Genomic DNA, 13,860 nt, shown 5'->3' on the forward strand with positions numbered 1-13,860 from the left:
TCTTTCTCTGATTGGTCAGGTGGAATAAACCCACGTCGCTGTCCACGACACAGGACCAGAACATTAGTGTAATCCATCAACAGGATTAAGAAGTCTATGGGTTTATCGTGACATACGTGTTTAGGCCCTGGGGTCAGACTGTGAGGCGGTCATGTGGTCCCTGTGTGTCTCTTCATGATCTCAAGGATGCTGGTTAGGTAACACGTGAGGGGCTCTGAGATCATTCATTGAGTCAGTCTAGAGTCAATTCTATTAGTCTTGAGATTTATGCTTTATTTGTTGTTAAGCACAGCTTGAAAATGAAAGAGACATTGTCACAAGGAAAAAAAGATCGAGACCACATTAGACAAATATAATTTGGGGAATTTTAGATTAACTTCAGGATGTTATAAAGTTCATTTTGAGATAGAAGTCTGCCCTATTTCTGTTTAAAATGATAGTTCACCCTAAAATGAAAATTCTGTCATCGATTACTCATCCTCTTTTGTCATTTCAAACATTTATGACTTCCTTTCTCCCACAGAACACAAAATAAGACATTTTGAAGAACAGCATAGGCACACATTCACTTCTATTGTATGGACACAAAACCAATCCAAGTGAATGGGTGCCTGACAACGACATTCTTCAAAATATATATATTTGTCCTCTTTGAAAGAAAGTCATACAGGTTTGAAATTAAAAGAGGGTGAGCAAACTGATGACTGAATTTTTATTTTTCTAATATTTTTATATATCACTTTAAGTATAATAAAATGCAAACAAATTTGTGAAGTCTACACCTATAGCCGGTAAGATTTTCGTGATTTCTATTACAGACACAAGTTGCTCATTGGAACAGAAAATCGAATCACCTGGTTTTGGACATACTAGGAGTTAATGCAAAACAGGTGTGTAGTGGACACAAGTACAAAATCAATACGTAACATTTTTTTGATGACATTTTATTTAAATATAATATATCATCATATTCTCAGTTTTACATTCAGTAACATAATATAGACTAAATTCATGCCAGATATCAAACTTTATCTTACCATATGAACTATGACAACACATGTCAGTAGGTGTAAATACGAGTTGTCAAAATGTAAAAAATGTACTTATTTTTTAGCAACTATAGTCATGCTTTCCTCTTCAGGTACCCAAAAACACATACTAGTCATACTAACACACATCCGAACAGTGTTCAGCTGTTCACATCCTACATTCCCCTTCATCATTCTGATCTCACTCATTCTTTAAATTCACAGTCTTTTTCCTCAGCATGAAATACTTTAATTCACACAGACAATTATTACCTTTCTGGTAAAAAGGAGTCTTTAAATCACTGTCTGAATGAGACGTGGGTCAGCTGGAATCAAAAATGTTAAGCTCACACTATAGGCAGTGCATGTATACCATTCCTGCTGTTTAGACAGATATGCATTATAAAAGAAAATAAAGTATATATTCCGAATACATCCGAGATATAAAGGGAACAAACAATCAGGACCTGGGAAAGATTTATAAAAAGGGATAAATACCCCATGAAATCAGTTCTGTGGTTCTTAGTCCTTACTGTATGTTTTATGTTCTGCTAGCTCACTCCTAAAATCTTAAACACATCTCACATACAGACTTTAAAACAAAAGATTGAGCAGAAATATTGATTATTGACAGATGTATGTCCAATCATGCTCTAGTATAAGATCCATCCTGCCAATCATTGTTCATTCCTATTGGCTCGGAGAAAGGAAATCTTCGATATCCTGCACTCTTAAAGAGATTTCATGTAATCTTTAACTAAACGTTCTACAATTGTCTCTAATCTTTGTTACCTTGTGCTTGTCATTATAATTTCCATTTCCAGTCATAACCGGATGAAGAAATTCCCTGCTTTAGTGGAATGTGCTTTTATATTATTGTACCTGAACGTGATTCGCTATAGCACCAATCTAACAACAGAGAGGAAAAATATAAAAACTATTTTATATTACAAGGTGTACCATCTTCATTGGCCAGTAAAGAAAGTGTTTGTTTCCAAAATGAGAAACTGTTTTTAAAAGTTTCCAAAATCATGTTTTTGTTTATTTTATCATGTTTTTATTGTGTTAGTTAGCTGTATTTTTTTGTTTTTATGACTACAAACAAATCCAACTGCAGTTTGATAGATATTAATTGGAATGCACAATAAAAAACATGATTTTTCATCATTTTGGAAATAAACTCTTTAAATGCATATTAGTGGTTTAGACTGACGGAACGTGCTGAAGAAGTTCAGTCTAGGAGCCCTTTCATTAAAACAAAGAGGGAGCATGTGCACTGAGAGACAATGTTAAGAGACATGAGTGCTAAGGGAACAGGAAAGGTGAAGTGCTCTTCACATACAAGTGGAACCTTCTGGTAAACACTGCAGCTGTTTCTCAATGATATATCGCAGGTACTTGTATCTATTGAGAGAGAGAGAGAGAGAGAGAGAGAGAGAGAGCATATTTTATGTAATGTTAAAGAGAAGTTTGATTTCATGGTTTAATGTCGTCCATGATCTATTACAATTATTTTATATGCAACTGTTGCTTTCATCGATTATGTGATATGTGCCCTAAAACATTATTTAAATATATTACATGTAAAAATATCTACAAATATTAAGAAAACTAATAACACAATAAAAAATATGAGTGGTTTTATTATCTTACATGTTTAATGATTATAAATTAAGTCTACATATAATTGCAAACTTCATTAAGGATTTAGGTAAGTAAACTACATTTTAAATATTATTTAATATTTTTAATTAAAGTATACTATGTAATTGTTGCTGGTTTCATTGTTTCGTTGCATTGACACATTTGACCAGCAGATGTCCCCAGCACGTGAAGATTTGAGCTCTCAGAAAAGTTGTCAACTATTTTGCAAAGCAACTGGCTCAATTCATTAAAAGCATTGATTCTCCTATCATTCAATAAGTTTTATTTACGTATATAAAGAAGAACATACCTGCTTTTCAGCTTCTGTACCTCTCTGTCCTCCTCTTCCTTCAGTTTGATGATAAAGCTCTGCAGGACAGGCATCTCAAACTTTATGTATTGCGCCACCTAGTGCCGAGGGGGAACAACTGCAGTCAGACAACATTTTTAGAACTGTTTTTGAATTACACTCAAAAATGACAAGTCATATAATAAAATCTGACAACACACTCACTTCATAGGGTATCTCTTCTCCCAGGTCCTGCTCCATGAGAAATATCTTGCAGACCTGCTCGCATGGTCCCTGAAGTATTCTCACTACTAATGGATAGTCTGTACGCTTCAACTTAACACGCTCTGAAACACAAATATAAGAAAGCTTTAATGAATTTATCATGAATTTCTATGCGTGTGCTGTTGATTGTTTTCAGGGCACATTTCTCAAAACACTGTATTTTGTGTTCCACAAAAGAAAGAGCTGAATTAAATGAGTAGTTTCCCATTAATTTTCACTATGAATAATGATAACAGTGAAGTTTGCCTCCATTGTCCAGTAGATGGCGATTCAGTGTTGCGCAGTCAATAACTTTAAACAGGAGTATAAAATGAGCAAAGTACTGACCCCCGCTGGTGTGAACGAGGTACAGGGCGAAGTCATCAGGGCTGTTCTCAATTTTAAACTTGTTCAGTAAGACTCGCAGCACCTGTGGTGTGGTCATACAGCTGTTTATCCGTGCGTTTGTTACAGAACCATATGCAGGTGTGAACACAGCCGTCTAAACAGGAGAGAGAGAAATCGCATGACTTAAGTTGAAATGCTTAAACAATTACACAACACACAGGTATTGCTTTCCATTTACATTCTATTTATATTCTGCTAAAAATATTTTATACTGCCACTCTCCACCACCTCACACACACACACACACACACATATACACACACACACACACACACACACACACACACACACACACACACACACACCCAAAGTGCATTATCTAAAGTTACCTTGTGGTTGTAAAAATGGCCATTGATAGAAAATCTGTGTCTTCTGATTCGCCGCTGGTCGCTAGGAGACCGCCTCCTGCCCCGTCTCAGCACCCCAGCATCACTTTTGGTTCTAAGAAGCTGAGATGAGACGTCACCCTCCTCTGGCATACAAAAGAGGACAATGACTACAACACAAAGACAAGAGATAAATGTGTGGTTTGTTTTATTATGAGATGTACCTTCTGCTTCATCTTCCTCTGCAGGTCCATGTGTTGTGCCGTTGCTTGATTGGTCCTCTGGAGGTGTGACCTCTACCTGAGGCGGAGTCTGGTTCTGACCCTCCTGACTGAGCACATAACATAAAAACTCACAAGCATAAACATTAACTATCCAGACCAGCACACAATTAAATAATATCAGAAGCAATGTGATCAAATTTAGAATAACTAAAGAAAGAATTATTCCTCTAAGAGTCTATCCCTTTATTTTTTTGATGAATTCCCAGAATCACGGCTAATCTTTTCTTCCAAATAGACATAAACATAATATGATCCACAACTGTTTTCTGCAACAGTTATGTTTTAATATACATTCCAGTCACAGTATGCTGTGATATGCCAACAAACTAAATCTGGATTTAAGTGATTCTGGGAACAGGCTGTTAAGATAGCATGATCCTTTCTAGCTCAAATCAACTGAACTATTCCCTTTCTAAACTCTATTTTTGTTTAAAAGACCTACTAGAGGCAGAAAACAACATTTCTCTTGGATCACACAGTTATGTATACTATGCTTTGCCCTTCTTTTGAACCCATCATCATCCTAAAAGCATGAGTTTAAAAATAGATAAGTATTATTTATAACACAAAAATAACATTTCAACTGCTGGAATGTTATGCTGGAATCATGGTCATCTCAAGGATACAGTTGCTATGGCAACAAACACAGGAAACAAAGGAGGCTTTCAGTGATTGTGCTGCTATGGTATCAAGGTAACTTGAGTTTAAATGTAAAAGCTTTGTAAGACATATAGCTTTCATGACGATGATAAAGATTATCTTGTGCTATTTGATTGATAAATTAAGTCAAAATACAAAAGGAGTACTTTTCTTTTTTTTCACAAGTTTAATATTTAAACTTTACTGAATTTAATATTTTGGTAGGGCCTCCCTACGTATATAAGTACAATTTCTCAATAGAGAAATCTGAATAAATCAACTACTTTGTGTAAATATGCTCATTTAAATGTGTTTATGTCCCTGTGTGTGTGTGTGTTCGATTCATTGTCTGACCTCTGGTTGTCTAGGTTACAGCCTGAGTGCCAGGAGGTAGAGGAGGGAGGTGGTCTGATTCGCTCGTGGTCGTCCTGCATCTGAAGCCTGATTGGTCGACGCAAACCCCACGAGATATTGAGAAGTCCTTCTATGATCAACTCCCCCTCTTCCTGTAGGGTGAATACACATGCATATGCAGTATTCTGACTTTCTTATTTCAAATAAAACAAGTGACCAAATATAACTGATGTGTCTATTTAAAATATCATAAACTTTTACTGATGCTTTAATTACAAAAAAGGGTGGTAAATGAGAAATGCAGCCGATCTAACATTGGCTGTCTGTAAGCCAAAATACTCTGCCAAAGCACCTGCGAACTACATTTACAGACAAAGCAGATCCGCACCCCCACTCCGGCCGTACCTCCTCCATTCACAGACAGTTATTACTCCCTAGAGACGAGTGAATAATTGAGAAGGCACAGAAGGGGTCAAATACTTCCCCACCCTCCAAAGGAAAGGGCGTGGAAACTCTTTCTTACCTCTCTGTGTCGTAACTGCAGGTTCTTTCCATCATAGTAGAGATTGTAGGTCTTTAGATGAGAGAGAATGTTGCGCCTGCATGAGGAACACCAAAAGCTTGCTTAAAAATTCATGAAACTTTTGAAAAAGTAAAACTATATTGTAAGAAAAGGGGCATGTCCTAAAAAGTGGTCAAAGTTCATCCATACACATCCCTGTGATTTACTTTGGGTAGTTTTCAATATGCAATTTGGCTTTTTGATTCATTCATTTTCAATCATTCAATCATTTTAAATGATTAGCAATAAGTATTGTTTATAATGTATTGTTTATAATTTATAATGCATTATTTATTTTAAATCTTTGTTTCAAAGATGGGGTAGTTGATTTGGAAAGGTGTTAACTTTAGCCTGCTAGCACTTAATTTATAATCCCACCCTCTATGCGATTCACCGTCCGAAGCAACGCCTCCTCCAAACACATGTATTTCGTAAATCCACATAACGAATTACAAACGAAATCCATTAAGTTGTTCTCGAAGCATGTACATACCTGTCCAAAAGAACAACCATGCTATCATCTTTCAGTCCCTTTGCCTGCTGAAGCTGTCTCAACCGTGTATGAACTTAACAGATGTCAATTCGAGTTTTTCCTCTTTCATGATCCAGATGTTTTTTTCATCAATGCTTTTTCAAAAACTGACTTTTATTTAGTAGATTAACTTGTTGTCGGTTCCGCGGGATTGTTTGATTTTTGCTTATTGTTCGCCATTCTCCCTACATTGACACAGTGGACATGAGCGCGCTGATGACGTATGATGTCTGCGTGAACGGTGTGGATTGGTATGTAAAATGTGTTGGCTGAAAATGTACACATGACCAGTCGCAGTGTTCGGCCAGAACGTTTTGATTGGGCAACGTTTTTTGGTCCTACACCTTTCATAGACAACATATTTATATTGTCTAAATAAAAATATTATTTGATCACAATAGTGATTTTTAGTGAATAGTGGGGCAGTCGTGGCCTAATGGTTAGAGGGTTGGACTCGTGACCAGAAGGTTGCCGGTTGCCGGTTGGATCCTCAGGTCAGGCGGGTAACGATTGAGGTGTCCTTGAGCAAGGCACCTAACCCCTACTTGCTCCCCGGGCGCTGCAGCGATAGCTGCCCACTGCTCTGGGTATATGTGTGTTCACCACTTGCTGTGCGTGTGTTCACTACTCTCTGGATGGGTTAAAAGCAGAGGTACATCTCGGATATGGGTCACCATAACTGACAAATTGGTCACTTTCACTTTCATAGTTCTTGATTGCTATCAGGATGTAAAGAGATTTCCTACCAACATGACAAAAATATGTACGGGATCGCACACCGTGCCTTTAAAGTGATAGTTCCAAACTGCTTTAACTTTCTTTCCTCAGTGAAACCCAATAGGAGAAAATCTAAAGAATAATGTTGTTCTTTATTACATAGAATGCAATAAAAATAATCTGATCTAGGAAACCTTCACACATCTTCCGTCTTTTTTGTTCAACAGACAAACAGTGTCAGATTTACTCACTTGCTGATGAATTTGTTCTCCCCAAATCGCACTCCATCAATCCTGTCATCCATTTTAATCCAGCCACGACTGCATGAAAGGACTCTAAGGGAGAAATAGAGTGAGCAAGTTTAATGGTAAATTAAGACGTTCTGTTTCTTTATTTAACATCAAAGAATGAACTATTCAGTAAGTGGGTAAGAGCGAGAGGAGGGTTAAGAAAACAAAACAACAAACCACAGAACATTTCTGCATATCTCACAGTCAGACTGACTTGTGTATTTTTGATATCTCTTGATAAACGACAGAGGCGTGTTCTCATATCATGCAAACTTAAATGCAACCAACTCCAACAAAATGAAAGTAAACTGTTCATAAGACTCTGACCAGAACCGAAACAATACCTAGATTCTGAAGAAACCAGCCAAGAATTCGTTTAAGAGATAAATAAATAGTTTGTTAAAAACATTACAGCTGGCAGATATTTAGATGCTAAGTGATTGATCATCATGTCTTTTCTCTTTTTTGTAATGATGTTTGATACTAAATCTGTTATTACAATCAGTACAACTCCTCTGAATCAATTATGCAGGAAGTTATAAAAACTGAAAGAAACTGTGTGAGAATTGTTTGGTAACAAGCATTCCTCCAAATATCTTTCTCTGTGTTCAACCGAAGAGAGAAATGAATACAGGTTTGGAAAAACAATAGAGGGTGAACTATCTTTTTAAGATGTTTTTTTACTACATTGATAGTTAAGATATCAAGATTTGGTGGTTTAAATACCCATGTGAAGTCTCGTAAAGTATTGTCACATCCATAATCTTTCTATCCAACGATTAAATCCAACAAAGTATGTTGTCTCTCAAAAACGTGCGTCCTTTTTTTGTCACATCCATAATCTATCCCTTTGACTTGTGCGTAGCATTGACTGATATTGTTCTGATGTCTGGACTCTGTAAACAGGGCTTCAGTAAAATATAAACAGATGGTTCACTATATTGATAATAAATAGATTGTCTGTTCAATTACATGTCAAGTTTGACTGACAATGACACATCCAAACTGCTGAACTGCCCAAGTTGAAGTCATTCATATATTTATGCACAACTTCCCTAAAACATTTAAATGGTCATGTGGTTCCATATAAACTGTAAGAAAAACCCTTTCGAAAAGCCTTCTTATGGTAATTATTTAACTAAAAAAACATTAAGGGGATACATTTAATAACACGTTTATACTCTACTTTTTAAAAAGATGCAGTTTGAAATGTTACAAGTAGCTTCAAACACACAGACTAAGATCTTTTTAACAGTAACACCACGTTAAACTGTTAAACAGTAGCGGACAAAAATCCCTGTGTTTGGAGGTTCCCCTGGCACATACTAAAGACTTCCTTTCTAGCCAGCTGGAGGGACGAGGACAGGTGCGGGACAACAGGCTTACAGTTACCCCGCTGTTACAACTACTAACCTTCATCACCACAGCTCTGACCAACAGTTCTGGCTTGTGGCTTCCGCCTGGTGCTAAAACCATTACTTTTGATATAACAAGCTTTTATCTTACGGTTTTAAACGAATTTATTTTAAGACATTTGCCAGTTAGCACAGCCTAGTGCGAATGTTATAATCTGACACATTTCAGTGACACATTCTGCCTATTCTCTAACTCTCTACTTTAAAACAATAGTAAATGAACTCCTTATTATGTGCATAGGTGAATAAACGCTGTTTTTATTAATATCAACATTATAAATGACATACAAGTCACTAAAAACCATTACAAACGACACATCTATCAACAGAAGCATGTAATCTCAATATCGTTCCACAACGATTTCTGGGATATCCTGAACTTTCACTTTGAGATCTAATAGACGTTACTGTACCTTCTCTCTGGTAGATGCGGGGGTCTCAAAGCCGGTGGTCTCTAAGGCTGAAGTGGTTCACTCATGTGACACTCAGATTTTTTGCTTTGCTCTCTTAAAGTCTTCCTCTTTCTGATTTGCACAACGGAAACTGACAGGAGGCCTTTATATTTCAGACTTCCTTAATAGTGAGGAACTGTCAGCACCCTCGACTGGCACCCCCCCCATTTCTTTCTCTCTCTCTCTCTCTCTCTCTCTCTCTCTCTTCTTCTCCGTCACTATCGTGCCTGTGTCAGGCTATGGATATTATTATGAACATGCACACACACAATACAATAAGGCCTATACATCTATCCTTTACGACCGAATAATAAGACCTAATACCACAAACAGAGCAGGCAGGTGATCCCCAGTTGGAATCGGTTATGGCCCGATTCAGCTCAAAACACCAACGCGATTATTGTTTAACAAGAATATTATCCCAGGAGCAGACAACAGCATCCCGTTTTTGTACGGGCATGTTCAAACTTATCAGCCTCACCATCTCTTGACCCATTTAAGTATGTATAGTGTGTGTGAGTGTGTGTTGGAATAGCCCCTCCCACATCTTCCTCACACACTGCTGCACTCAATCACGAGATGATAAAATATTCAATACCAATCGACCCAGAGCAGCTTATTCTTACATTAATATTTCATATCTTAAAGATAGTCCGGTCGGAACCATAGACGATCAATGTAAAAGCTTTTACGCTTTAATACACATCCAAAGTCAAAGACAACAGATAATAGGCATTAGGACACATTATCCGGTGTTGACTAGAGGAAGCACATTTGTGTACTATATTCAAATCAAAATGTAAAAATAGATGATTGATAAAAGTTAATGTATTAAGACACATAATTCACAATTCTATAAGATCTTTTACATTTTTCTTTATTAGTCAAGTACTTTCAACCCCACTTTAATTTAGTCTGATTAGTTGAGGCTCCAGTGTGTGGACGTGAGCGACATGTAGTGGTGAGGTTGCGAATTGCAACCAATGGCTTACTCCACCGCTCACTCATCCCTTTCGAAGCACTACTCAGGGCTAGACATTAACGCTTGTCCGCTCGTCCGGGACAAGTGAAGGTTTTGCATTGGCAAGTGAGAGAGGCTTTGAATTGCCCGACCGGACAAGTAACTTGAAAAAAAATGAAATAACAACAGGGCGACATATATTTAGAGTAAGAATATGTGCATTAGACAGAGCTGCGTGTTTGTGTGTACTGCGTTTGTCTGGTTGTGCTTGTTTGTGTGTGACATGAATCAATGGCGCACCGCATTGAGTCCATGTAACTAGATGTGGACGTGGAATCCTGTTATTTAAATGTCATCTGGCTGTTCTGCGTGTCTGAGTGAATTATGTGCACACTTTAACATACAACACGAGGGTTTATCTGGGTCTGCACTGTATGAGGATATGTGCTTCATCTGCATAGTTGCTCTAAGAGTTTATTATACGAGCGTTTTACTGTTTGAGTGATGCTATCGGCAAACACACAAAAACTCAAGCATCTTTCCGAAAACCCGTCAAAATAAAAGTCCCGTTAAATTGCACACTCAGACAAAAAATATTGTAGTGTGCCATTGTATTTGCTATTGAAATTTGTAGTGCCCTTTACGTGAGTTGGTAAGCACTGTATACTATTGTAAAGTTTAAAAACACTATTGTATCTAAATATTTTACTGCAGTTTACTATAGTAAACATTATAGCATACTACAGTTATTTATGTGAACAAATATTCCACTATTGTATAGTAAAAAAGGAATAACACAGAACAATGATATGGCCCTAATTTATCCATCTGTATGTAACATCAATGTCTTTTGTCAGTTACCTGTCTGTTCATGATGAGCTGCACTTGCATATATTTTTTAATAATGACAACAGACGATTTATACTTGTGCTCCGACAGTTTAGCCTGTGCTACCAAACTTTGAACCTTTGTAGCACCAGTGTTATGTTCAAAAAAAGGTTAACCTACAGCCTTAACACTAATAAAGCGAACACTTTTAAAATGCTTAGAAGCAAACTTGACCAATCTAAATCCGAAACAATTATATTGCAAATATCATTTTTTATCATTTTTGTAAGGACAACCACATGACAATGCTTAATGTCAAGCCCTGACTACGGTGGCAGACACATGACAAAGATGTCGACATTTTTTCACTTCTCTACTGAAGTAGATAACGTATTTATGAAATGCACTCTGTAAAGCGCCTACTGTAGAAACAACATGGTGAATTCCATAAGTGGACCCGGTGTATGTACATATAAATAGCTTATTCTAAGGTAATAAAAAGACAACACTTCCTTATGTAAGGTCTTTATGCATCTCTGAAGACAGTTATGTATATTAAATTGCCTTTCTGTCAATAGATCCGCCAAAAAATTACACAAATAACAACAGTAAAGTTATATGAAGGAAAAACCTTGCAACACAACCACCAGAAGTCAATTTCCATGAACATCTCCACGCTTACGCAACCGTGCACTCTAGCATTAAATGTGTCAGAGGACGGAGTCTATGAAAGATTCATGAAGAACATGTGGACTATTTTTACACACTGTGTTTTAAACCATCCTAAATATCAGCCTTGCATAGGAACACAGTCAATTGTGCATAATTACATGTTTGTCAAATGGTGGGTTGGATCTTGTGTCGTCTCGGTATATGTGCCAAAGAGTCGACTCGGGAAGATATTTGGGGGTTTGTGGAAGTGCAACAGACTGTATGGAAGCCACGGTCTATAAACCAAACCACCCAGATTTCCCCAAACAGACTTTGTTCCGTACTTTGAATGCATCTCTTTGGATAGATTTTAGTTTTCTGTACAATACAGTACAAATGCACTCTGGATCATGCAATTTTTTTCTCAGTCTCTTTTCCTTCCCCCTGCCTCTGTCTTCCAGATCCTGTCCAAGATCTCCCCTCGCTGTTTCCTGGCCTACTTCCATCACACACACAACATGAACACGTCCAACTATTCTCTTTCCTCCCCCAACCAGCATCTCCACACAAACACTTTAGCTCTGCTATTGTTTAAATTGCCGCGGCAACCTGGAAAACACTCGCGATCCAACAACAAGCTTTGTCCAACAATGCCAAAAGTTGCACGTCTGCGACTACTTCCTGCCGTTCTCTCACATGTTCACCAGCTTGAGCTATCACAGTTGGCGAAGTGTTTACAGATACACTGCTGCTATTATATCCGAGACCCTGAGGAGTTATGATATAAAATATATGACACAGAAGACAGGACACAGCCACTTTTAACTCTGTGGAATGGAAAATGTGACTTAGATGTGACAAAGATCCTTATCGCTTTAAAGCAAGACTGTTAACTCATTAAAGGGGTCTGGAAACACGTTACTTGCATTTTGTAACAACAAAAGGAGGCAACTGTTAAGTTCACAAGAAAAGTTTCAGGACAAAGATGGAAGATTCACTTTTTTCCTCTCTTGATTTCCCAAAGATGCTGCTGTTCTGGACAGTTCATGACACTCACTCACAATGTTTATCAACGTATATCTCAAACGTCTACAAAAAATGTATGTTTTTTCCTTCTGTGCAAAACAAATGAGTTAGACTTTCGTAGCAGTCCTACTGTATGTCCAAATTCTCTACTTTTACATGATTAGGCCTACAAGGTGTTTGACAAGCACCTTTTAATCGTTTAGATATTTGCAAGAACCTAGTATCAGACATAAAGAGTGATTAATAATGGTGATATATGAGCAAAAAAAAATGATGAAATGTAAAGATGAGGTTTTGGGAGGACAGCAGCGAAATACAAAATTGCATTTTACAACAGTGGACTTGAATTTCTCTCTTTGTGATCCAGGGAGAAAATAAAGAGAGTTTGAACGAGTGTATTCAAGAGATCTTTCAAAAGGCTTCAATAAACCCGAGGCAACACCCGTTATGTAACCTGGCAAGATGATGACAGGCGAGTCAATCCAGCGCATCATTACGAACTCAATTCATCGGCTACTCAATTCTCCCCAAGGACCGTTGGGAGACAAACAACTATTAAACACGGGGACATCATTTTCTTTCAAACCGAGTCCACAGATGGTATTGTAATCGGATCCCTGAATATTACATTACATTTCCAGTAAACATTCTCAAAGAATTTCAATAACGCAGACAAAAACGCATCATACTAAACCTCGCGCTACAAAGTTGCAAACACGTGTCCGTGTACATGCCAGTAGCATGTTTCCCCAGCTCTCAAAAGCATTGCGTACACGCCTTAAGTTAAACATTACAAACATGGCACACACAAACAACCTACCCCTTCCTACTCGGCACGCGTGTCGATCTCCGCTTCCCAGATGTCCGATGCCAACGTCGGTCGGGTCAGATTTTGGAGGCGTTTTAATCTTATCTGTAGATTTGCGCCTTAAGCAAACGCACCCCTCAACAATCCACGATACAATGGACCGATTCCGGGCTCGCTCACACAAACCGGGACGGGTTCGAGGCTCAGTGGGCGCATCGGAAACAATCGGGATTTTGGGGGAGTGTGTGAGGAGGAATACCCCCATCTGTTGTTACAGAGCTCGGATGAGCCAATCAGCGAGCTCTCGGACACCCCTTTGTTCGCGCTGCCCCTTTGATGGTTAATACATATGCGCGCGGGGAATCCCTCCGATGAATCGCAC

The 13,860-nt window shown here is 37.9% G+C and overlaps 1 protein-coding gene across 2 annotated transcripts; it reads right to left on the reverse strand.

Moving 5' to 3' along the window:
* Positions 1-948: 948 nt before the first annotated feature.
* Positions 949-13,825, reverse strand: rassf2a (Ras association domain family member 2a). Of its 2 annotated transcripts, none has more exons than XM_056730083.1 (10): positions 13,491-13,825; positions 7,299-7,382; positions 5,760-5,835; positions 5,237-5,388; positions 4,184-4,290; positions 3,963-4,105; positions 3,574-3,727; positions 3,187-3,308; positions 2,983-3,080; positions 949-2,432 (listed from the first exon to the last, which is right to left on the reverse strand). In XM_056730083.1, the coding sequence occupies exons 2-10, from the start codon at positions 7,349-7,351 to the stop codon at positions 2,363-2,365; spliced, it is 975 nt and encodes a 324-aa protein (XP_056586061.1). In that variant the 5' UTR covers positions 7,352-7,382; positions 13,491-13,825; the 3' UTR covers positions 949-2,362. The 2 variants fall into 2 exon arrangements, with proteins under 2 accessions (XP_056586061.1, XP_056586062.1); XM_056730084.1 differs by lacking the exon at positions 13,491-13,825 and adding an exon at positions 9,166-9,320.
* Positions 13,826-13,860: the final 35 nt, after the last annotated feature.

This window comes from Triplophysa dalaica, chromosome 18 (genome assembly GCF_015846415.1).
Source record: "Triplophysa dalaica isolate WHDGS20190420 chromosome 18, ASM1584641v1, whole genome shotgun sequence".
NCBI classification, from domain to species: Eukaryota; Metazoa; Chordata; class Actinopteri; order Cypriniformes; family Nemacheilidae; genus Triplophysa; species Triplophysa dalaica.